This window comes from Papilio xuthus, unplaced genomic scaffold (genome assembly GCF_000836235.2).
Source record: "Papilio xuthus unplaced genomic scaffold, Pxut_1.1 DF826949.1, whole genome shotgun sequence".
In the NCBI taxonomy this organism is placed as follows: Eukaryota; Metazoa; Arthropoda; class Insecta; order Lepidoptera; family Papilionidae; genus Papilio; species Papilio xuthus.
The window spans coordinates 4,979,353-5,006,571 of record NW_013531700.1 but is presented as its reverse complement, the minus strand read 5'-3'; the positions used below and the strand labels follow the sequence as shown (position 1 = coordinate 5,006,571).

General features: G+C 34.0%; 1 protein-coding gene across 2 annotated transcripts in view; it reads left to right on the top strand.

Moving 5' to 3' along the window:
* The window catches only part of POSH (SH3 domain containing ring finger posh), a 31,822-nt gene extending 9,625 nt beyond the window's left edge, over positions 1–22,197 (top strand). Inside the window, exons 3-16 of one of the 2 annotated variants that reach the window (XM_013316213.1) lie at positions 11,663–11,839; positions 12,012–12,100; positions 12,558–12,672; positions 13,134–13,233; positions 13,549–13,675; positions 14,173–15,270; positions 15,622–15,812; positions 16,362–16,540; positions 16,781–16,856; positions 17,233–17,300; positions 17,474–17,652; positions 19,298–19,432; positions 21,080–21,184; positions 21,577–22,197. In XM_013316213.1, the coding sequence (XP_013171667.1) occupies positions 11,663–11,839; positions 12,012–12,100; positions 12,558–12,672; positions 13,134–13,233; positions 13,549–13,675; positions 14,173–15,270; positions 15,622–15,812; positions 16,362–16,540; positions 16,781–16,856; positions 17,233–17,300; positions 17,474–17,652; positions 19,298–19,432; positions 21,080–21,184; positions 21,577–21,754 (2,817 nt within the window). In that variant the 3' untranslated portion in view covers positions 21,755–22,197. The remainder of the gene's footprint in view (positions 1–11,662; positions 11,840–12,011; positions 12,101–12,557; positions 12,673–13,133; positions 13,234–13,548; positions 13,676–14,172; positions 15,271–15,621; positions 15,813–16,361; positions 16,541–16,780; positions 16,857–17,232; positions 17,301–17,473; positions 17,653–19,297; positions 19,433–21,079; positions 21,185–21,576) is intronic. The other variant, XM_013316214.1, reaches the window with a different exon arrangement.
* Positions 22,198–27,219: the final 5,022 nt, after the last annotated feature.

Sequence of the window (27,219 nt, the reverse complement as noted above, 5' to 3'; positions counted from 1 at the left end):
TTCAAACAAATATCCATCCATCCATCCATCTGAATATTTGCATTTATAATATAGGTAAGAATAGTAAGATTTAAAAAAGCCGTGTCCAACTTCGCGTGCATCTATTTCTTCAAAAAGTTTTTGCTTCATGTCTTAATCTAATTATATTTGTATTTAGTTTTGTGTAAATTGTCTAAAATATGACGATCTGTCTGTCTGTTTGTCTGCCTGTTTTTTGTTTATGGCCCTCCCTCATCGGATTGGGCCAATAATATGACGATCATTGTTAGTCATTTGTTATCTATAAGATTCCATTTAAATCTATAAGAATTGTTGAAATAAAGACTACGGGATAGTATTTTAAAGGTAAAGAGGAAAAAAATTAGCCTCCATTTAAATTTTTCTTTTTATTTTAATAACATTTTTTATTAAATTAAACGACACTTTGCACAGATTAAGTAAACGACAGACTCGACAAGATTAATCTTCCGTTCAATTTTTAATGAGACGAACGCTTCGCGTGCTTTTGAATTCCCCATCTACTCTAAAAATACTCTATCTTATTTGCGGCCTCTTTATGAATTTCCTGACCTTACCTGTTTGAGCTAAATTTTGTTTAATTAATAAGTAGGGTCAAGCTCTTATTAAAGGTGTTTTGCGTGCGAGTTTTAACCTAAATTTACATTTCCCATGGTAATACGAATAATATTTTACGAAAGTTAAGCTATATTTTTAAACTCTTGCATGTAAGCTTACAACGAACCTTATATTGTTCTATTATATTAATGAGGTCAGGCAATATGAGTTAAGGTTTTTTTTTTGTTATTTACCTTTCAAAATAACTAACTAAAAACTTTAATTTTCTGAGACCTGTTACTATACTGTACCTGTTACTATAAAAACATATCGTCACCCTTAGTATTATCTTTGACAAAACAGAAATACGTTTTAAACGGAGATTTTGGTGTCAGAAACCCACGGTAAGTAGGAGAACAAAATAACTGATGTCGGGGATCACTTAATATTAAGTGTGTTTTACTGTATACAAAAAAAATCACGTCCTTTTAAGAAGTTAATAGCATCTAATTATTAACATGTCACAAAACAGAAGCATGGCAGGAAATGCGCTTGCTTAACATTAATCGTCGTGTGGCATTGATGTTAACACTTGGTATATGTCACCGTCAGCGAACTTCTCAACGCTAAAGGTGCGTTTACATTGGATCGGAATGCTGTAAATTTTATACTTTGGGCCGGTTTTAGTATTTCCGGCGCCTTGGATTAGATTTTCGCGGGGCCCTCTTTTTTGGTGCCTTATGAAACCTTCCATAGGTGTGGTATCTTAAGGGGGGCCCTCAGGTGACCCTTTATTTCCGACACTGGCGCCTGCGGCGCCTACCTAATCCCGGCGCCCTTGACGGTCGCGCCAAGTCGCCCTACCCTAACCGTCGCTATTGTCAAATTTTAATTCTAAGTTTTTAGTTATTCGTTGGGTTTTAATAAATAAATTTAATTTCATTTATTCCAGGTGTCAAAAAAGGAAGTATATGAGCATTTAACGCTTGTTTGATACATTGTAAACATGGAAGAAATGCGTAGGTTTATGTTGAAGCATCAAAGATGATTTCAGCATGTTTCGACAGGGTCGCATCGATTTTCAATTGACCCATTTGTCTTGGGGCGACGTGTTTCAAGCTCGCACTCACTGTCCTGTATAAATAGACATGGATCTCTTTACATTTTAATGTTTCTGGCAACGGTACTATGCTAGGGTTGCCACAACATTTAATTTTGTGATTAAAAAACCTAATTATATATTATAACTATTAAAACTATTAATTTACACGATTTTACGGATATGTTCGTCGTTAGAGTGAAATTATAAGTTAGTAAATATTTTTATCGATATATTAATAAGGAGAAACAACCATATTCAACAATAATGAAATTGAAATAAACCTTCTTTTGCTTGTCATATGGAAATCTCTAGTTTAAGCGTGTATTTATAAAAAAACATCTTTAGTGCCATCCCTGCATCAATATGTAACAGTATGACGTTAAGCAGTTTGTTTGCTGCCACACGTTGCAAGACAAGGTGTTTACACTGCGTTGAGCAATGTCGGCTGTTTTTGTCGGACGTCCGCCTTACGTGACGTGACGTGATTTGACGCAGATACCATGCCAATGGATACTTAAGACATTCAAGTTACTGGATTAAGTTTTTTTAATACTTACAATTGAATAGGTTATAGTTAGATCTTACTTCTTACTAATTTTAGTTAATTCTATAAATGCGAAAGTTTAGATAAATGCAAGGTTGGATGTTTGTTAGAAGCAATCTCGGGAACTGCTGAACAGATCTCGGTGAAATTTGGCATAGATGAATAAAAAAAAATGTCAAATTAAATTGTCTATTAGAAAATTACAACACTGGTTCGGCATTCCGTACGTCATTGGTTTGGGGCGCGGCCAGCTGATATTGTCAGGAGAAAGCCTAGGCCACGTCGATTACGCAGCGGTGGGCGGATATCGGACACCTGTCGTTTGCAGTGTCCCCTGAGACTGGGTAATGGTTGTGTTACGATTTGAAATATATAAAATACTACGGTTGCCCTTGTCAACGCAGAATTAAAAAAAAACAAAGTGTCCTATAATATGCCCGCGTGCATCAGCTGCCTGCCAGTATAAATATTGTCAACATCAGTCCAGCTGTTGTGGAGATTACCGCAAACAAACGCGGCCTTGTGGACAGATTAACAAAAATTTTAAAATTTGTTGTTTTTTTTATCTACATACAGACACTGCAATTTTATTAATATGTATATATATAATTCTTCTGTGAGTGTGTATGTCACTGAACTTCTCTCAAACGACTGGACCGATTTTGATGAAATTTTTTGTATGTGTTCAAGGGGATCTGGGAATGGTTTAGATTCACAATTTTCATCAAATATTAACTTCATATTAATTTATTCAAATTAAAGACGTGTAGACAGGACAACGTATGTCGGGTCCGCTAGTAGGTATATATAATGATGATGTTTAGTTTTTTCTATAAGTTTTTAAATTTAAATGCTTTGTTATTTAAATCAAATTTAGATGTTTTCGCTTTGATTTGATTGATACACGTACAATTTGTATTTTTAAAAGCAATGGGTTTTCATAAGTTTTAATTTATTTTTAAAAATGTTTTTTTTTTGTAATATTATGCATCTATTTAAAATTCTTTTTAAAGTTTCGGCCAGGAAACAATGCCGAATGTTTTTTAAGTGTCTAAAATAATATACGTTATGTTAATTTATCTTTGTACAATAGTAGACTGGAATACGTTAGCTTTAACTGGCCGAAACGAAACATGGGAAAAATATGTTTTTTTTTAAATATAAATAATAAAGCTCTTCATCTGTTTACAGAGTTTCGAAGGTATATTGAATTCTTAGAAAAGGTTTTATTGCGTTTGACAAAGAATTGTAGAAATCTTTAATATTGAAGGATAGGAAAGTTATATGGAATTTTTAAGGAATTTCTTCGTACGGTAAAATTCTGGAAATAAAGAAATAAAGGATGTATACCAGTCTTTAGTTTTGAATGACAAATCTATATATATATAAAAGAAAGTCGTGTTAGTTACACTATTTATAACTCAAGAACGGCTTTACCGATATGCCTGAAAATTGGTGAGGAGGTAGCTTAGAGCCAGGAGACGGACATAGGATACTATTTATTCATTATTTTTTAGTTTTTTTTTATATATCCACGCCGACGGAGTCGCAGGCGATAGCTAGTAGTAAAAGAAAATTGTTTAGATCTAAATTTTTTCCTTTTTCCGAATTTCACTCCCTGACTCACGCTCTCATTCGATGACTTATCTTTGATAATAGCAAATAATAAACTGATAACATTTTTGATAACCAAGAAAAAGATATTAAGATTATGTAAACTGGCTGGAGACACACGCACAACTTTAAAAAAAATATATTTCTACCGTATTATACTTCTACTAAAACTGTGAGGCGTCTCAGTTGTTAAAAGCTAGCGGTCGCCCGTGATTTTATCTGCGCGGAATTAAAAAAAAGTAACCTATGTGTTCTTCCAGATTCTATATGTATGCCAAATTTAATCGAGATCCTTTCATCCGTACCGGAGATATCTTTAAACAAACATCCATTGATCCATCTAAACATTCGCATTTATAATATTAGTAAGATGTCTGATTTTGTTTCTTGTTTTCCGTCTATTTATATATTACTAATTGTGGATAACGAAAACATATCATTCTCTTTAAAAAATAGAGATGTCGATTTGTTTTTGTATTAGGTATTTCGGCAGTGTAAACCTACGATAAAGGTTGCAAAACACAGGCATAGAGAATGGTGCGCGTGTACGATGTGCCGCGAATCCGGTGTGTTATAATGAAACGCTTCCCGCCTCGCCTGTTGGCTAGTCACGACTCTCTCACGGTCGCTCAATGCCTCAATGATTTTTTTTTAAATAATTTACTTAGGTTCAATCTCATGGTAAGGTACGATGTAATTACCTGGTGGATGTAGACTTCTAAAAATCTATCTCCCTTTCACTTTGTGGAGGAATAGAATTATTCAAGTTGTTCAGTCAAGGCAACAGAATGTAAGAATAGAAAAAACACTTATTGTTGGGTCCCATTGTCAAAATACTCGTTTGAAAACAACTGACAGCTACATGTGTATTTTTGGCAGTGGAATTCCACGGTTATGGAATTTTACATTAAACTCGTTTACACTATGCCAGTACAGTAGGACAGTAACGCAGGTTAGTCTTGGACTGTTTGCTGCCAGTTCGTGTTTACATTATGCCGGCTTTATGCCATAAGCTATGAGCGCTGCTGTCCTACTGTACTGGCGGAATGCGATGGCTTCAGTCTGGCTGTAAGATAAAGGTTACATTTGTATTGCGTGATGCCATATAAATTTAAAAAGTAGATAATAACTGCCTACAAGCATTTAAAATTCCATCGCCTGAGCATAACGAAATTGTAAGCAATAGAAAAAGTTTCAGAGCAAAAAGTATGTTCGTTGTTCATTATGCCAATTGGGTATATAAGTTGCGTGTTTGACCTTCCTAACACGATATCCCGTAGAAGTAATCGAACAAACAATGTTCGTACAACACAAAAGTTTTTTGTAATTATTTTCACTTATTTATCACGAGTGGATTTCTTGATCTTGTTACTAAGCAAGTTTTTCTTATGTAAAACAAGTTACATACTTATTATATACTTTTACACGATAGTAAATAATGTTGATTTCAATTCTGATTCATAATCCGAGCGTCAGTGGCCCAGAGGTTAAAGCACTTGACTTATAATTTGCAGGTTCTGGGTTCGAATCCCGCCATGTACCAATTTGTTTTTCTGATTTACATATGTACATTTCTCCGACGTTCTTACAGTGAAGGAAAACATCGTAATGCAACCTGCACATATCTAAGAAGAAAATCAAAGTGAAGTCAACCCGCACTGCACCAGCGTTGTTAAATATGGTCTAGTCACCACTAACTTAGGCTCCGAGCCCCTCAGTGGGGACGTATAGTGAGCTGATGATGATAACCTGATCTCTATTTGATAAATAATGAACAAAAAAAATGTGTCTTTGTTCAATTAGGAAAATTGCACCACGGTTAAATTTGTTACTATTTTTATATCACCGTAAAATAGTAGAGGAACTAATCGGATTATACGAAAATTTGCAACGTTTGAGATATTTTGTTACGCTAAAAGCAAGTTAACAATTAAAATCTGAACTTTTTACGATTTAAAATGCAAAAAAATTAGAACACAAAGCACCTGCTGCAAACAAGTTTTATAAACTCGTCAACCGTTTGTACAGTTGACAAAAAGCCGTTTACGTTAATTATATATTAACCGAAGTCACGATACGTTCGTACCAAGAATAACAGAAATAGATCGCGTGGTTCCCGACCATATGTGAACTTTGTTTGTATCCCATTGGGAGCAATAATCGACTTCTACTACTTCTGCAGGAATTACTTCTATGTACACGTGGCTAATTAGATTTTACTAATATTATAAATACGAATGCTTGAATAGATGGATGTTTGTTGGAAGATATCTACAACGCTTATATTGCATAGTTTTAGAACATAAGCTGGAAGAACACAGGTTATTAAGTTTTTTTTCTAAATTCCATGTGGACAAAAACACGGGTGATATCTAGTCATTTGTAAAAAAAATTGTTGAAATCGGATTAATTATTTTTAGGAGTAACTATATAGGTCGTGATTGCCTACCCCTCTGTGTTATGAGCGTGTGTTTTGTTGTTAAGTATATATTTAATGTGTTAGAGTTATGTGCGGTCTTTGAAATGCTTTAGATTCGCCACAAAAAGCTGTGTAAATTCATCACTTTGGAAACATTTTCTTTAGTTTTCCTTCACTAAAGAGTTTCACAAAGAGCTTGTGAAAAACACCTCGGTTCGAACGTATAAATAACATAGCTTAAAGTTTAAGCGCTTGCAGCTAGTTAAGCTTTCTTAAGCTTGAAACACCTTTTTTTTCTATCCGTCCGCTTGAGTGCTTTTAAACTGTTGAACCTCTTACGTAAGGTATTTGCTAGGAGCTCGACTCTAGCTATAAATAATAGATGTACCTTGACTGTGATTCTCTGGTGAATGTAACACGAATACGGTACGGTTTGTTTCACTTAGTTATGCTCGCCTAGTATCATTTATAGAAAAATTACGGCAACTTTGTACATCTACTTTTTGTTTTTAACAGAATTAAAAATACAATATTATGTTTTTATACATGTGTTTCGGCAGTCAAAATCCACGGTAAGACTTCTATAAGTCACCTTAATGTATTATTTTTATTAGATACTAGCTGTCGACTGCAAATTTTAATTAGTAGTACGTGTTCTTTTAGACTATGCTCTACATCTATGCCAAATTTCATCGAGATACCTTCTAACAAACATCCATCCATTTAAACATTCGCATTTATAATATTAGTAAGATAATTTAGATTGATTTTATTACTTTTTCTATACACAAAAAATGCCTTCAGATTTAATTAAAAGGTTATACTTCAAAAGGGGTTGTACAAATTTGATAAATATGGTTGTTTATGAACCTGTTATAGCGGTCCACTGGCAAATATAAAAATATCACGTTATCGATTGTCTGACGAAATTCTCGTTGCTATGGCGACGCGGCTTTCACGTGTACGCGGAGAACCCTTAAAAGGTACGACGTCTGAGAGCAGGCTTATTTGGACCGGCGAAGTTTAAGAATTTCGTAATATTTTTGGCAATGTACTTTGTGAGTTTAGTTAAGTGTTAATTAAAGATGTATACTATTTACTTAACATGAAAAGATTAATCTATACATATTAATTAAATTAGCGTGTCTGTATGTAATATAGAAAAAAATGTATTTGTCTGTCTGACTGTCTGAAGGCCGCGTTTGTTCCGGGTAATCTCCGTAACGGCTGGACCGATTTTTAAGGAACTTGGACTGGAAGATAGCTAATGCACGCGAGCATGTTGTAGGCTACTTTATTCTGTGCTGATGAAGTCGCGGGCGATCATTAGTATGCTATAATATTGTACATCATCATCATTAGCTCACTATACGTCCCCACCGAGAACTCGGAGTTTAACCTAAGTTAAGGGTGATTAGGCCATAGTCAACCACGGTGGCCAAGTGCGGATTGGTTGAACACACATATCTTTGAATTTCTTCTCAGATATGTGCAGTTTGTATCACGATGTTTTCCTTCACCGTAACAACGCCGGATAAATGTACATATGTAAATCAGAAAAACACATTGGTATATGGCGGGATTCGAACCCAGGACCTGCAGATTGCAAGTCAAGTGCTTGACCACTGAGCCACCGACGTTCCATAATATTGTACACCAGATAGAAATTAAAGAATAATTAGACTAATACAAGACCTATTTCTACAAGCCAGATAAAATTTATAACATAATACCTTTGTAGACTGTCTTTAAAGGATTAACTAAATAACATTGTTATTTTACTAAATAAGCAAATGTTTGGATGGATTGTTAGATGGATGATGGATGAATGTTTGTTTGAAGGTAACTCCAAAACGGTTACATGGATCTCGATGAAATTAGTAGTAGTCTACTGATTAAGGTTTTTTTTTTAATACCGCGTGGAAGTTGTCGCGGGCAACAGCTAGTTTTTACTAAATTCACATATCATCTCTATGCGTATATTCTATGCTCTATTGCTTCTTCAGAGATTTCATTGATAATTATGACCTTTACCTATTATTTTCAATTTGCTGATAATTAATGATAAACTAATGTAATGTATGAATTTATCATTAAAATGCTTTAATATCGGCGCAGCACCTTGACATAATATACGGGAAATAAGCAAATGATAAGATATGCTAATATTATCTAGACTAAGATTTAAAATTGGACTAGTTAATATTTGAGCTATATCTTACTTATTACTAATGTAATGCGAATGATTGGATGAATGGATGTTTGGAGGTATCTCGAGAACAGCTGTATGGATCTCGCTGAAATTTGTCATAGATGTAGAACATAATCTGGAAGAACACATAGGCTATTAAGTTTTTTCAATTCCGCGCGGACGGAGTCGCGGGCGACAGCTGGTTTGTAAATATAATAAAACTATTATAATATTATATAAAATTGGAATTTATAAATCATGTCTGTGTAACGCTTTATAAAATTGATTTTTATTATAAAATATTCAACAAAGTATAATAATATTTCTTGTTCGCAAACTGAAATAACGATGTTTACGTAAATTTGAATTTTTAAGAAGTATCCATCGTCTCGTCTGGATGTTTATATTCTAAGAAAATATCTTGCAAATGACGGCGAAGTACATAGCGTTTGTTGCACTCTATTATCTAATAGGGTTGCCAAAAATAATATTTGCTGAGAAAACAAACGGTATTTCCAAACCAATACGACTTGGGGTCCTTCAAGAAGCGAGCTTATCACCACCTCAAAGGCCGGCAACGCATCTGCGGTTCCTCTGGTATTGCTGATGTCCATGGGCGTCGTTGAACACCTCGGTGTTCCCGCTGCTCGTTTGCCCCCTTCTGTTATAAAAAAAAATGTCTATGTTTGTGCGTTACGTAATATATTTGATTATATGAGTAAACAAAGTCGTTAGGAGTAATGATTGCTTTGGTCTTGATCACACAGCTGTTTTATATATTTTTTTTACTAAGATGCAAAATAGATTTTACAATGCTGTTAAATTTTGTCAAACGTATCACGAAATATATATCGTTATTTGGAATATTTAACTTGATAATTTACACATTTATATTATAATATATTTGCATTTTTTAAATAGGCAACCCTATCTTGAGCTTTTATTATATTGACCTTTACAGTTTAGGGCACTCGATGTAGCGATCCATGAACCTTTATAAAGGGTTAGTTCTATATCGCACGATATCGTGGAATACACAACATGTTGCCGTCCGTTTTCACTGCTTACAAAAACACATTGATGTTTCTAATATTATAAATGCGAATGTTTGGATAGCATTATTGATCTTGTTGAAATTTGGCATAGATGTAGAACATATTCTAGAAGAACACATAGACTAGTTACTAAGATTTTTTTAATACCGCGTGGAAATCGCGGGTGACAGCCGGTAACAAATAAACATAGAATTTGTACAAAGAAATCAATGCATACAAAAGTAAATTTTATTGTTATATTAGCTGTCTCCCGCGCGAAATTAAGAAAAATAGTAGCCTATGCGTTCTTCCAGACTATGTTCCACATCTATGCCAAACTAGCTACTATTTTAATTCATAACATTTATACATGAAAGTCAAAGTAATCTAATTGCAGTACTAGTTGTCGCCCTCGACTCCTTCCGCGCGGGATTACAAAAAAAAAACTTAGTAGTGTTCTTTCTATGTTCTATATAGTGCAGTCGTTCTGGAGATACCTTTGAACAAAAATTCATCCATCCATCCATTCGCATTTATAATATTTGTTAGATAAAATAGGTTTTAATTAATTAATATTATACATTGTACCATTCAGCTACTGTTTCTTGTTTAGTTTGCACTAAAATGCAAATTATGTTACTCAAAGTTGTGCAGCGCTAGCTTAGCTCAAGGGGGAGTGTTACTTAATCCGGGTTAAGTTTCCTACGAACGTTACCGACTAACTTATCCGACGTCTGACGATATTGGGCACGTATTAAATTACATAAATTGTTCCGACAAAGGATCAACCTCATATGATAGTACCTCACGACCTCAAGATATTAATGAGGTGAGATAGATAATTTTGTAATTTCTGACGATACACGTACTCTTAGCATTATAGAGACGTAACTAAAAAAGGTCTTGACAGATAAACGGACGGACAACAAAGTGATCCAATAAGGGTTCCGTTTTTTCCTATAAGATACGGAACCCTAAAAACAAGCTTTTTAAAATTGTTTCCTAAAGTTTCCAATGAGTATCATTTTCGTAGTTATTGGAAATTATTCGATTCTATATTAAATTATTCAAACTTTCGTGAGACATTATAATAAACTTATATAAAAACGGCTAAAACACTCACGTATTTTAGTCCGGTGGCGGCACCGACTAGTTTCGAGCCCATCCTGCACAAAGAGAGAAGAAATTCAAAGATATGTATGAAGTCAACCAACCCGCACCTGGCCAGCGTGGTTGACTATGGCCTAGTCACCCCTGACTTAGGGTAGGCTATAAGCCCCTCGGTGGAGACGTATAGTGAGCTGATGATGATGATATGTTATTCCACTCATTCTATGCTAAAACAGATTAACAAACATATTGTGATGTTTTTGTGAATGTGTTTTTTTTAATGGAAACACACGGTAAAAACACAAAAGTCACCGACGTGTATAGTTCGTTTGCTGTTTTATTCACGCGAACGACGCCTTTTTAGAACGAGATTAAAAGATTCTTTCAAACCCTTTGAGTTGGGGGTTTTGTTTTGGCGTTTTTTGTGTTTAGCGCAGTCAGACAGAACGCATGAAAACATTCAAACAAATGTTAGCCGTTTGATCATTTGTGCGTTTAGATTTAGAGATTTTTATAGTGTACTTGAAACCAGAATAATATACGCCTAGAATATATTCTGGTTTCAAGTATATTGCAAAGAAGTGATATTTTAGTCTTCCTATATAATAGTATGATACTTCTACAAAATATTGAGGGAATTCTCGGAAAAGATTTGCGTCAGCGACATTTCTAATACATACGTGTTCTTAGAAACATAATAGCGACGATATTGTCGTGCAAAATTGGTCTGTTTGGAGACATATTTGACTCATTACGCCCACCGTACACTTAAGCACTAGCGTTTATTATTGGGTTATTAAAAAAGTTTTAACTAAAGGTTGAACCCAATTATAGATTTTAATGTCATCTTTGGTTATCTTACATATTTTTACTTCCAATTTTCAATCTATTTGCCTTTAACAGATGTAAAGATCGCTATAGCAAACTAAGAATTCAATCCATTGTTTAGGACGCGTAATACAGAGTTAAATAAAAAAAATCTTTAGACCGATGTTAAGGATCGGTTATTTAGTTCGTCGTATAGAAACTTTCTATGTAAAGTTGCCAATTTCTCCATACAAGCTTGTTAATAATACAACGTTTTGCGTGCCAGGTGATAGTTGAATCGCACAAGGAGCTACGATGTCCGGAGTGTCGGGTGCTAGTCGAGGCCAAAGTGGAGGAGCTGCCTCCCAATGTGCTCCTGATGAGGATCCTCGAGGGCATGAAGAATTCTGCCCCGAGGAAGGTCAGCGTGGTCCAACGAACGCCGAGGAGTGGGCATTCTCAGGTATACGAAGTCTTAATAAAAATATTATTTTGTAAAAGCAGCTTGACTTCATTTCGTTTTCGCTCGATATTCTCTCCGTAATGTCGTATGAAAAGGTTCTACTCAATAAAGTATCGAACATAGTCCATATATAAAATCTAGATAATAATTTAGATATTGTTGTGATTTCTAGCCGCAGACGCAGCAAGGTGCGCGGACGGAAGCCAAGCAGCTGCCGCCGCACGCCCGCGCCATCTACGACTTCATATCCAAGGAGCCGGGGTCAGTGTGTACACACCTTTATAATATCGATATAAAGATTTATAACCACGTATATATTTAGTGATAGATTACTTTTACCTGAGTAAAATCTTACTAATGTTATAAATGCGAATGTTTGGATGTTTGTGATAAGGTATCTCCAAAATGGTTTTCGTTGAAAGTTGGCATAGATATCGGGAAGAATATATAGGCTACTTACTAAGTTTTTTTTAATCCCGCGGGGACGGAGTTGCGGGTGACAGCTAGTGATTTATAAGTTCGTAGAGAAATATCCAAAAACTGGAAAATTTAAATCATAACAAATATTCAAATTTAAAAGAAGTCAAATTGATATTACAATTAAGAGAATTGACCCACTGACTAGATCTTTAGTCCGTGTTATAGTATACTTACAGTCCAGCTATTATGATGTTTGATATTTTAAACAGTAAAATAATGTAATATATTTATTTTACAGTGACCTGTCATTTAAAAAAGGCGATACGATTATGCTGCAAAAGAAATTGGACCATTTCTGGTATCAAGGCGAGTGCTCGGGGCGAACTGGCATGTTCCCTATCACATATGTACAGGTAAAATTCTCATAGATATTAATATTGAACTAAAAAAATCAATAATCTGTCATCGAAATATTTGACTGAATAATCTAATAATAAAAAAAAAATCATGTTTAGTTTACGTGCAATATAAATATATCAAGGCGAATGCCTTAACAACCAATTTTAAAAACTTTTTGTCCGTCTGTCTGTTCCGCAAGTCTGTGTATGTTTCGAGTACACAAGTATTTTAATATTAAAACAATTTTATCCGGCGCGAAGGACCATGTGAGTTGTATTTTGTCAAGCCAAAAAATACATATTATATTTTGGAGTCTGTTTTGTGAACGTTTTATCCATCTTTGAAGGTATGGATAGGAAGGGGAAATATTCTCTTTCTGTGCGTCCCCTCCTCTGTTAGTCTGTATAGATTTAGATAAGATTCGTTTGCATTATGATATAAAAAATGTTCAAGTAATAAAATTATTTTATTTCAGGTAGTGGTAGCATTGCCCGTGCCGACTGCATTGTGCAAAGCTCTATACGACTTCAGGATGTCCGCTCCTGATGAAGAAGGTTGTTTGGCTTTTGATAAAGGTAACTTTAAATATATAAATAAATATATGTATATAATCAAATCTCACCCCTAACTTAGGATAGGCTCAGAAACCCTCAGTAGAGATGTATAGTGAGCTGATGATGATAGAATAGCCTTATATGTATATACTGTTACAAAATAATTAATATAAATGTATCACCATGGCTCCATACTCGTGGAATTCAAAAAACTTAATTATTAGCCATGTCTTCTTCTAGACTATTCTACATCTATGCCAAATTTCAGCGAGATCCATCTTCTGGAGATACCTTCTAACAAACATACATCCATACATCCATCCAAATGTGTTTCAGGTGCAATAATAACGGTGCACAGACGTGTGGACGAGAACTGGGCGGAGGGTCGGCTGGAGCGCCGCGTCGGCATCTTCCCCATCGCATTTGTTGAGCTCAACCAGCCCGCACGACAACTCATGAACAGGTACACCTCACAATACTAAACATACTTATCATTCTGTAACACTCAGAGTCATTACGGACCACTTAGTGTGGTTTTAGTATGATTAAACATCTCTGCGTTCTGTTACTAGAAACATTCTATATGTAATTTGAGCATCGCCAGGAAGAGTACGCAATTTTTTCGAATAGAAAATTTTAAAATAGATATTTAAACTATTAAGAAATACTAAGAAGCTTACAATCCGTATAGATGTACTTAACTCAAAAACTACTAACTACTTACTTAACTCAAAAACTACTTATTACTTACTTGTTAGTTTTTTATCAAAAATTGGATCATATCTTAATAATTTTTACTAATTGAGTCTCTCTAGACCTAGCCTAGGTCATCTGCTGGTGATGTCCTAAACACACGATCAGCTGTGTTTAGTCTTAACATCTGAATATTATTAAATATTTACGAAAAAAACCATTGTATTGATTTAGTTATATAATTAATAATTTAATTTATCATTCCAGTGTACCCTTAAACCGGGCAGTACCACCACTGCCCTCTGAAGATACAAGACCAGGCCATTCGGAGCACAGGCACACTCAGCACGCGCATCGATACCAGCCTGTCTCCCTCTCCGCGCCACCCTCCGCGCACGGCAACTACCAGAACATGGCACCCATGACACCCATGACACCAAACCCACACAACTATCCTCCACACGCACATAGCATGCTAACACAACAACAGCAGATCCTAGTCCCCCAAACTGTCTCTCATGGACCTCTTGTCACTAATATGTCTAGAAATATTGTTGAACCTACCCAAACTAAACTATCGTTAGAATTTATCAATCATTTTGTTAATGTTCATAATAATAAAAGTGTTGGCATACAAAATGTGTCACGTATCAATGACTACGAACGTATGAGAGTAGGAAAATTTGAAAGTTACACACAAAAAGCAGACAACACTTACCAGAATGTGAGAACTCATGAACATTTTCCTATATCAGTGGCGAATTTCAATGCAAATAATGTCAGCTCAGATTCTAGTTCGAGTATGAACACGCCATCTGTCGGCGTCAGTTCGACAACAACACCGAATACCAGCTCAAATACAAGTACTTGTGAAAGTGCTGAACCCAGTTTACCCAGTTCACCCGACAATAATACAGAACGAAATGCAACCGTAAACGTACAGAATACGGTTCAAAATCCAACACCTGAATTAACAAATGATAATGAAGATACTTCAATAAATACTTCTATGGGAGTTCTAAGTCTTAACGAAAGTTCAACCGCGACTAACACATCGTTAAACGTCAGTTTACCACCAACAGAAAGTCCTAAAATGACAGCAAGTACATCACAGAGTCAAAATGAAAGTCTAGAAAATAATGATACGTCTAGATTAGATGTACCTTCATCTTCTAAGACTGTACGTCCCAGTGGACCTGATTCTTTATTGAACTTCGGGCTGGGTCTGCAAGCCGCATTGTCGCCATCTCACGGCAAAGATGGAAACTATTCCCGGTCTCATAGAGAACATCATAGAGAAAGAGAGAAGAGACACAGTCTGACTCCCTCTACACATCTGCAAGGGAATCATACACCGGTAAATAGGTGAGTTATTTAATTCTATATACTAAGATTTATTACATAAAGATTATATTCCAAAGGTATATACTAAAATCACTTTTTTTCATTTCAATTTGTGAAAATTAAAAAGGTGTGTTTTAAAAAGTTTCCTAATTTAACTTATTACTTATCTTAATAATATTATAAATGCGATGTTTAGATGGATGTATGTTTGTTTGTGTGAAGGTAGCTCCAGAACGACTGTATTAATTTCGCTGATCGTAGAACATAGTCTGAAGGAATACATAGGCCACTTAATAATATTTTTTTTCAATTCCGCGCGGACGGAATCGCGGGCGAATACTAGTTTATAAAATGTAAAATATACCTTTGCAGACATTCAGCTGAAATCCTAGCGACCAGTCTTCTAGACCACGCCCCAGAGAGAGACAGAAAGCGCACAGAAAGAGAGGGAGAGAGAAGACGTCGTCGTTCTAGAAGTAACGAGCGCCCTCTACCTGCAGCTTACGTCGCCATGTATCCATACAAACCGCAGAAGTCTGATGAACTGGAACTCAAGAAAGGAGGTGATTTATCACTTCTTCTTTTCTTGAATCTTTATTTGGAAAGATGTTAATTATAAAAAAAAATATATATAATTTAATGAAGTTTCAAGGACAAAAAAGTCTACCGTTTAGATTGCTGTCTATTACAGTTTTTTTTTATTATTGTTGTTGTAAGCACGGTCAAATCAGTCCCTTAGTGTTAATTTAGTATGAGAAATCTAGACTTAAGTATTGGTTAAGATATATACTAATATTATAAAGAGGAAAAATTTGATTGTTTACATTGTATATACTCCGAAAGTACTAAACCAATTGGAAATATTCTCTCACTGTTTGCAAGTTACACTATTCCCCGGTGATGTAGCATATATTTATTACTAGATTTATTTTTAATTGTGAGATGAAGACGTGTTGATCTGCTGTCATTTAATATCACTAACCGTGGGGTTCTTAGACCAAAATTCCCGTTCAAAACATATTATTATCTCTGTTTTATCAAATTACAGGGATGACAATATATTTATACAGAGATGTTAGTCTCAGAAACTCATGATAAGTATTATATTTCAGGTTTGTATACTGTAACGGAGCGTTGTCGTGACGGATGGTACAAGGGATACTCGGAGAGCACGCAGCGCTGCGGCGTGTTCCCCGGCAACTACGTGGTGCCTGCAGCAGCACAACACGCGCACCATGCACCGCATCATGCACAACCAGCTCACCATCAGACCAGACCTAAGCACGACAAGGTCACTTACATCATTCATCTTTATAAAACGACAGTTAATTAAGTTATAAAACCTCTATTCTTCATATGAATCCATCCATCCATACATTTATAACAGTAGTAAAGCCTAAGTCGATTATTAAGATAAAATACAACGATTTCACAGAAAATATACGTAAAATAGAGTTCTTCTGTGATTTATTATGTTATAAGGAATATTTAATTTATGTTTATTTATTTTTTTATATGTTTTTTTTTTCAGGCGGTCGTTCAAGCGAATCCTAAAACTACACAAGCACCTCCTGATGCGCCCCCTAGGACTGCCAGCCCCACAACTGGTAAATCTTCTATACCAATATATATAAAAAAGTCAATAAAATTGTCTATAATATTATTGCATATATCAGCTATCTTTCAGTTTAAGTCCAGATAAAACCGGTCAATCTGTTCCGGAGATTACCCGGAATATACGCGGATTTGTGACTAGACAGACAGAAATTTTAAGATTAGGTTTTTTCGATATAAGTAAAGCAAATACAGGATTTTTTTTTCAACTGTATAACCTTTAATTTCTAGAACCAAAATCTCCGTTTGAAACATATTTTTATCTCAGTTTTGTCAAAGATAATGAGAGGAATGACGATATATTTTAGAGATTATGATCTCGGAAACCCATAGATAAATACATAGTAATATATTTTCATATATCAACAGTGCAACCTCTGACATATCCATGGAGTGCTCAGGCGACTCAACCGCAAGCTGCTGCCAAAACAGACAAGGTAAATTAAAAAAAAATATATTTACGATTATTTACTACCATTTTGTGTTGTAATATTTTAATTATATACTTTAATTGATTTAACATAAAAAAAACAAACAAAATAATGGGAAAAAAATGAGTGTTCCTCCTATATATTTTCCATCTAAATGTATAGAAATTATATTTTTGTAGCCCAAAGAGAAGACGAAATCTGAGAAAATTTCAATATCAACGGGCGTCAGTCTGATGAAAAGATTGGCTGCTATGAAGAAATGCAAATCACCTCCTCCCGTGGGGTACAGTATGGACAACCCCGTGTTCGAGGACGGACCCGGCCCTTCCCTGGCCGCCCCCCACCCTGTACACGTCAGGTAAGGGTACTACAGGGTATTGAATTTTATTTTGTCGATTTGTTTGTAGTTTTGCTGTGAAATTGGTAATTTCAATTTGTAAGATATTAAAATTGTATTGTGTAAGTAAAATCTTGCATTTGTCAATTTTTTCTATGCAGTTATCATGCAATGTACAGTCTGGGCCCTTCGCGGTGTTCAAGTTACAGAAAAATTCCTTGCAGCAAAACAAAGTACGTCGGTTCTTGCAAAATATCATATAAGCAATTAGAAGTGTACCATTGTCCGACCTTTTTATGTACAGACATATTTAAAAGCTGCGTCATATTAGTTGTTTTCGTGTCATCTCAATACTTGCGAAAAATTCAAATTACTGTCCCTTTTAAAGTTTAATACCACCAAATTCCCCGACAGTACCTACAAGATTTTACATATTTATATGTTAACTAGCTGTCGCCCGCGACTCCGTCCGCGCGGGATTAAAAATAGATGTTGTCCGATTCTCAGAGCTACTCAATATGCTCACAAAATTTCATGAGAATCGGTCTAGCCGTTTCGGAGGAGTATGCGAACGAAAATTGTGACACGAGAATTTTATATATAAGATTACGTAGGTTTTTTTATGACAATTGTAATGTAATCCAGCAAAACTACAACAAATGACAATTTCCGTGTAAATCTACTGTCGTAATATTTTGATGTTGCAACAGTGGAAATCCACAGTTTGATAATACTAATGTTTGTGAATTTTGTTACTAAATGTTTGATATCACATTCACAAAACATTGCATTGTGTGTGCATTATATTTGTGTAACCTTTTTTATTGTAAAAGTTGCAATAATCCTTACAAATTTGTTATAAAAAGTTAACTTTAGTATGGAAAAATATTTCTATATTTGTGACAGATAAAGTAAAAAACTACTCGACTAATTTCAAAAATTCTTTCACCGTCAAATTACTGCATTGTACCTGAGTAACATAGACTATTTAATATTTTAAAAATAAAAAAAAACATATAAATCTGGGTTATTTTAATTATTGAAGATTATTGCAACTGAGACATAAATAATGAAATGACACCTTACTAAATTGCATTTTGTGTGTCATCATAACTAAATGGTAACCACTAGAGTTAGTAATTCCCCTAGGAATATCATAATTGGGTGTTAGTTTTATATTCTAGTAATAGATCCCCCTATAGTTTGCACATAGACAAATTAGTTTTGTTTAAATGTCCCTTGTTTTCATTGTCATTGCATCACTTAAGTCCATTGCCAGCTCTAAATTTTTGTTTTCATAACTCTATGTGCATTATTATGTTTAAATTTGTAATACGTTGGGCGTTTTCGTGTTTTATTTTACGTATCCATTTTTTAATTTCTTTATAAAGATTGCCTTAAGTCTTATAAGTATGTTTTAGCATCTCTAATATTTATTCTGAAACAGTTTTTTTTTTAATATTTTTTAAGCGGTTGTATTTTCAAATTTGAACCGCGTATTTATTGAATTTAAAAAGAGTTATAAGTGGTTAGACAGCTTTCATAATTTAAAAAAAAATTGGTGTTTTTTAAATATTTTTTTATGCGGACCGACGTATTTATTGAATTAAAAAAAGGAGTTGTCCATGGTGTGACAACAGTGTAGTGACATATTGGTGGGGAACAGGTCGGGGTCATGCCCCTCCCAGCTGCTGCGCACGCTGCCGGGGGCTGGGGGCGGGGGTGGGGGCGGTGCGGGGGAGCGCGCGCGCATCAAGGAGCGGGCCGCCATGCTCGCTCTGCACGACCACAGAATGCACAGGTTGAATATGCACTATTGTAAAGCAATAGGGCACTTTCACATCATAACTAAATAAAAAAAATTGCGGAAATTTGCTACATAACTGTATCTTTTCATTGCGTTGGCTTAGAAGTTTGATCTTTTCACAACACCGAGGGACAAACACAACATACTTGAGTATTTGATGTAAATTCCAGCTTACGTCGTTACGTCTTAACAGACGGACGATCAGCAAAGTGATCCTATAAGGGTGTTTTTCCGTTCGAAGTACGGAACTCTAAAAATTTAATTTTTATACTCGTCGTCAATATTAAGTGGTACACTTTAATTCCAGTTTTTAAAGTATTGAAGCTTATCGTTTTTATATAGAAAGTTATGTTACTTCAATAGGTTTATTACTCTTGGTTGAAGAAAAATTCAGTTAAATGTTTATGGATTTCATCATCATCATCATCAGCTCACTATACGTCCCCACCGAGGGGCTCGGAGCCTACCCTAAGTTAAGGGTGATTAGTGCAGTCCTTCACCGTAAGAACGTCGCATAAATGTACATTTGTAAATCAGACATCGAAAAACACATTGGTACATGGCGGGATTCGAACCCAGGACCTGCAGATTGCAAGTCAAATGCTTGACCCCTGAGTCACCGACGCTATCGTTCATGGATTTGATAGTTTCAAAGTTTTTGATATTAAGTATGAGATATATTTTCTGGTATTAATAAGATTAAAGGAGTTAATTAAAGTTTATATTATGTATTTCCCTAAGAGATTTTCTATTAGTTTGATGTGAAAGTACCTTTAAACGAATTTCGCATGCATAATGCAAATATAAATCAACTTAAGTTCGCATGAATAAAAAAATAAAGCTGCAATAAAATAGATTTAACATTTACATAAATAAAAATAACTATTGTATATAAAAATAGGATTAAGGCTTTTTAATCATCTTTAATACTAATCAAGCACTATCTTGTGACGTCATTGCATTTGTTTTTTTTTGTTTTTTTTTTAATATAAGCTTGTGGCTAATCGCATGCTTTGCTTGTTCCATAACGCACTAATTCATTTCATATTCCTGTAAAAAGAAACGTCAAATAAGGTAAGATGATTTTTTTTTAATTGATAATCAAATTAAAAAATATTATTTTGTAATTTGTAATTATATTTAATAGTTCTTAGTTTATATACATACGGGGAATAATTATTATACTGCTACTTACAATGTCGTTTTATAGTGAAAAAGGGTCTTGACAGACGGACGGACAACAAAGTGATCCTAAGGGTTCCGTATTTTTCCTATTAGGTATGGAACTCTAAAAATGTATATTGGTTTCTGAGATCAAAAATCTCTGCATAAAACATGTCATCCCTGTCTTACATCTTTAAGAAAATAGAGATAGCAATATTTTTAAACGGAGATTTTGATCTCAGAAACCGATGCTTTCTCACTAAAGTGACAATCGAATTCATTTTTGAGTTGGACAGTCATTATTTTTTTTTTGTCATTTATGTCATTTTGTTTATGTCACATAATTCGTCATAATTTTTTTTACATATTTTTATTAATAATTATAGAATTTTTTTAACACATCAAACGCCATTGAATCGCCTGGCGAGTATTTAAAATCATCTTAGCACGGAAAGTGTTAAAGTATGTGTTATACAGAGCGAGCAACGAAGGACCATGGCAGAGCCAGCATCGCAAGTCGCAGTCACTAGACGTGACAGTCGCCCGCCGTGACAGGCATCATGCGCAACCTGTCAAAGAAAGGTAACATTGTCATCATTATCAGCGTACTATTGTCATGAAAATGTTGACCGTAACAGAGATTCCACTTTTTATTTTATTATGTACTTGCTGTCGCCCGTGACTTCGCCCGCGCGGGTTTGAATAAAATCTTAGTAGCCAATGTGTTCTTCCAGACGATTTTCTACATCTATGACAAATTTCAGCGAGATCCATACAGGTGTTCTGGCGATACCTTCTAACAAACATACATACATACATCCAAATATTTGTATTTATAATATTAGTAAGATTAAAACAATTTATAGATAAAATTTGCTATTTTTTTTTTTCGTAAATTTAATAATCATGCGAAAATCGTGTTTTAAAAGTGACCCATTAGTTTTGACATTGAGTGTAGAATTTTCTTAACACAGATTCCGCTGTATAGCACCTTACCCGCCCAACTCTGAGTACGAATTAGAGTTGAAAGTGGACGATATCGTGGTAGTGTCACGTAAGCGCGGCGACGGTTGGTACAAGGGCACGTTGCAGCGCACCGGCCGCACGGGACTCTTCCCTGCCTCATTTGTACAGAGCTGCCCTCATGAATGACATGACACCCACAGTTACTATGATACGTTTTACTGACAGAAAAAAAACCCTACTTTAAGTCTTCTGAAAAAAATATAATAAATATCTTGGATTTTGAAATATTTTGTATACTTCCCAAGCATAGGTAAATGTAAAGATGTGTTTTGAAGGTCACACGTCTGCTATACGAATCTTGAAATACTGTTGGGACCTGGTGAACTAACATAATTGCTTATTCTGACTAAGATGACCTTATAACCGGTTTTTATAGTACTTTTTTTTTCTAACACCATGCGGTAAATATTACGTATGACTGATTGTCAATACTCAAAAACTGTCAACTAATTTAATCGTTTTCATGTTATTTAACTGACATTTCGTCTACAAATCGTGGGTTTCCGAGACCAAAATCTATATATAAAACATATCGTCACCCGTCTCATTATCTTTGATAAAAAAGAGATAAGGGAACGTACCCATACTCCGTGACCCGTTTAGGGGGGGGGGGGGGGGGGGGGGGGGGGGGGGTCCGTAAAGTACTACGGTCAGTCACAGGAGGGGGTTTGCTCTGGTTTTTGTCACGTAGTGGTTAGTTGTTATTTTTAATAATAAATAATTCACTAGTAATTTAATTATGCATACTTATGCTATAAAGAAGAGTATGAGCCATTTTTTTTTTAATTTTTGCCTGTGGAATGATTAAAGATGTTAATTATGAATTACTACGTAAAAACTAAAGGGGAGGGGTCTTGGCATGTACTACGAGTAGTCACCGAGGTGAGGGAGGGTTCGAAAAAAATAGTTCACGTAGTATGGGTATGTTCCCTAACAATGTTTTAAACTGGTATTTTGGTCTCAGAAACCAACGATAAATCTATTGATTTCAGCAAAAAGAGGAATACAATTTTATTATTAATGTAATAGATAATTTTTTGATTATCTTATAAAGAATAAATGCAATTTACATCACAATGTATTTATATAAGGTAAATAAATGGTACTCAGTTAGTTAGTTGCCTAGCAACTAAATAATGAACTTAAAAATAACTAATTAATCGTCATTAATTTAATAAGATTTTAATAAGAGAATTTTTTAACATTAAAAAAAATATGTTAAATATAGTGATAGATTATTTCAATCGATAGTAAAATTACAATTTTATTATCTGTTTAGACCAGTGTTGCCATTTTTGTGTACAAAAAAAATTAAATTTCAATTGAAATGAATAATTAGATAATGAAAATTATATGTTGGATGTAGTTTTCAAAAATCTTTCTATTGTTTGTATTTTGTAAAAAAAATATTTTACGGTAATTTTTGGTAATTAATAAATTTAACTGAGGGCCAAATGCATGTCCAGTGTGCGAAGTTAATGTATTTTTATAGAGGTAGTACAAAAAAAAAATAACTTAAACAAGGCACTTTTATTACTCGTATATTAAAAGAAATTTAATTTTGTGTCAAAAAAACTTTATAAAATCTTATTCTTTAATAAATAAAATTGTAAATTTTTTAACGATAATACGGGATACATAAAATATCGTACTTCATAGAATTAGGGTGACCATAGTTAACCATATTTCTGTGGCCGTAGAAAATAGCAATAAAATAGCAACTACAAATATCATATTTTTATCAAAACTTGAACAATGAAAGCAACTGCCTTATTACATACCTGGAATGGCTGAATTAGATGTATAGTTTTAATAGGAATTTTTATTCTTACCATTTGATAAATACTACTAGAGGTTGCTTAGAAAAAGATATTTGTCTTTATCTTTCTTATTACGATTACGAGACGTGAGAAAGAGATGGCACGTTTTATAATCGGAATGATATTAAAGGTTTAGTTTTTAAAATGTTAGATTTTTTTTTTAATGTTGGCAACACCTCTAGTAGTAGCTCCGTTTATTTACTAGGATTAGGATATGTTTTTTTTAAACAATTTTAGATATGTAACTTATTGTAGGCGAATGGGTTTTTGTTCGTATTTCTCCTTTTTTAGTATTTTTATGATACCTTTTAGGATCACTACGCTTATTACGTTTAATTTTTTTTTTATAACGACACTGCCATATTATCTTTCGTCGGTAACTTTTAGTAGGTTAGTAACATTTTGACAGATTAAAAATTTAAAAAATAATTTCATAGCCGTTTTTCAAACTTAAATGTTTTAGATTAATTTAGGATAAATTTTAAGCAGTTAGATGTATTTTCAAGTTGTATTTTTAACCCGTATATTTTGAAAGCGAAATTTGGAAATTAAAAAAAAAAACTGAAATAAAGACTGTGTGTTAGTTTGTGTTTTTGGGTATTTTATTTATTATGGTATTTCAAATTTAATATATTTAATTTTAATGTTATTTTAAAAAATTCGCGATAAAATATATAAATTTTTCGATTTACGTATAATGTAGTTTTTAAACGTAACTTGATTGATATTACTGGCTGGCACAAGAAATTAAAAAAATGATCTGTTATAATTTAAAAAAAAACGTATTTCTTATTTTTTAACAGACCAGCTACATATATTTAGCTATTTTTATAACCTCAATGTACAGATTAAAAATAAAAACCCGCTCAAGGATATTTCAAAATCATTTTGTAAATTATTAATTAAGTGTAAAAATATGTCTTCTGTTAATACTTTTGTACTATTTATTGTTTTTTTTTAGAGATTTTTTTACCTAATGAAAAGGTTTAAAAAGAACTGATATGTTTGGTATTTATTTATATTTGGTCCTATTTTTTAAATTAGCTTTCGCTTTATTGTGCTTATGCGTTTATGTTTTTTTAACTAAATTTGTAATATTTGCAAGTTTTTCAAAAGTTGTCAAATATGACTTTATACATCTTGGTTTTTTATCCTTGTAAGAAATCCGAGTTTTTTTTACAAGTAGTATTTTGAAATGCATGACGATATTTTCAGTGGGTAGTTGCAGAATTAATATTGTAGGGTAGTTGGATTTTATATGAAATAGCGTTGAGTTTTGGTCGAATTTGTTTGTATGAAATGTTCACACTTATTTATAAGGTAAACCATATCGAAGAGTTGATAGGTATCTTTGAAGAGAAATAAACAATTCTTCTTAAATTAAATGTTTTTTATTTTACCCTTTTGATGATGTAAGGAAGTTTGTAAGAGAAGAGACAAACTTCTTACTATATTATATTTTTTTTAATATATTTGTTACGATATTCCAACACTTAAAATTAAAAACTTAATTATTAGTAATAAAAAATAGTTTTGACTGAAAACTACTTTAACTGCTCAAAAGGAGTTAGGTAGGTTTTACATTTAACCGTGGGTTTCTGAGATGAAAATACCCGTTTAAAACATATTGTTATCTCTGTTTTTTTAAAGATAATGACAGGGACGACATGTTTTATACAGAAATTTTGGTCTCAAACCTACGATTAGAAAATTAAGTAATCTGCCATCTCGTGGCACAAACTTGACCTATAGTTAATTTATTTCAGCTTTACATCACTGGATGGCGCTACTGTACTACGTACTAAACGGCTTTAAATGCCGAAGCACACAAAATATTGTGTTCCTTTTCTATCTCTTTGAAAATGACAGAGATAACAATATGTTTGTTTAGTATTTCGGCACAGAACACCAGAGGGCGTTGTATCACATCTATTACCTTTCCTCGTGCAATAACCTTTTTTACCTAGATCGATATTACCTACAAAGAATAGGAACTACGAATCGTATATAAATAGCTTTACTATGTAAGGCCTTAAAAAATTAGGTTACCTCCACACAATTGCAATTTTAAAAAGCTCCTTTCATTTCTGGCAATTAGTCCACGCTCCATTTTCCTCCTACATAGTTTTACAGAACAAATGCTTATCTAGAATTGGAACGCCCACGCCCACTTGCATTCAGAATATAATCTCCGTCCGCCATTTATAGGAACATAAACATAAATTATCGAATTGTCTAAAAGACGTATCACAAGACAAATTGGACCTTTGTCAACATTAAACTGAAATTTAGGACTTAAATTCAGACTTATTTATCATAAATATTATTAAAAATAGTTTATATTTAATATTACATATGTACATTTATCCGAGGTTCTTACGGTGAAGGAAAACATTGTGATGCAACCTGCACATATCTGAGCAGAAATTCAAAGATATGTGTGCAGTCAACCCGCACTTGGCCAGCGTGGTAGACTATGGCCTAATCACCCTTAACTTAGGGTAGGCTCCGAGTCCCTCGGCGGGGACGTATAGTGAGCTGATGATGATATTTAAAAACCAACTATAATCCTAACCTCAACTTTTATTTCAATAAGATAAACGCGGCAAAATTGATTTGGAACAGAGCAAAAAATGAAAATTAAACTCTGTTTCAATTTTATACTCTGTATACATTACAAAGTAAAATAATATTAATTGTCAAGTCTTTGCTGGGTGGAGTTGATTAATTGGTATTGATTTAATTTTAGATGCCTCAAAAATTCACAAGTACAAAGATGTCATGGCGCGTAAGTAAATTTAAATAGATCTAAAACCAATTACTGCCACAAATCGTGGCTTTATACTGTCAATAATTAAATTCTTTTGTTTAATTCTTTAGAACCTGTTGATAATCTTTAAAATATCGTAGGCGGCCATTTTGTTTCTCCATTGTTCAGTTTTAAACCTATACTTTCACTCGTCGATTGTGCGTCGTAATTATTTGACACCGAAAGTTGTGATTGCTTTTGAACAAAACAAGCGTGGGTCGGAATTGCGCAGAAAAAAAATATTCAAAGAAATTCTGTACTTATGCGTAGGTGTTTTCTGGAATTTGAAGCATTACTTTTAAATAGGAAGTCATCAGGATTTCTTTCGTTTGTCTTAAACAGGTGCTTGTAATCGAGAAAACCTTTTTTGTGGTTTCTCCCAAAAGTCGTGCTTCACCAAACTTATAATACGACTGTCCATGGAAAAAGTAATTTGAAGTTACCACCTACGCAAGTTAAAGGTCACGAGATGTCTTAAGGCACACACAATATTGTTTACTCTAGTATTCCGAGGTTATTTTATTCGAGAAAATTCTATTTTTAGAAAAAGAAAATGTCACCTATTTATACTAATATTATAAAGATAAAAGATTAGTTTGTTTGCATATAATTCAAAACTACTTAATGGATTTTAATTCTTTTACTATTGGGAGCTACATTTCTTGGGTGACATACGGTATATTTATTTATCTTCATCAGCTCACTATACATCCCAACTGAAGCGAGCCTATCACCACCTCAAAGGTCGGCAACGCATTTGCGGTTCCTCTGGTATTGCTGATGTCCATGGGCGTCGTTGAACACCTCGGTGTTCCCGCTGCTCGTTTGCCCTCTTCTGTTATAAAAAGGGGGTCAGAGCGTACTAGGTTACTCGGCCTATATTTACTAATAGAGCCTACATTTATTAGTAGATTTTTTTTTAATACCGAGCAAACGAAGTCGCATGTAACTGCTAGTATTAT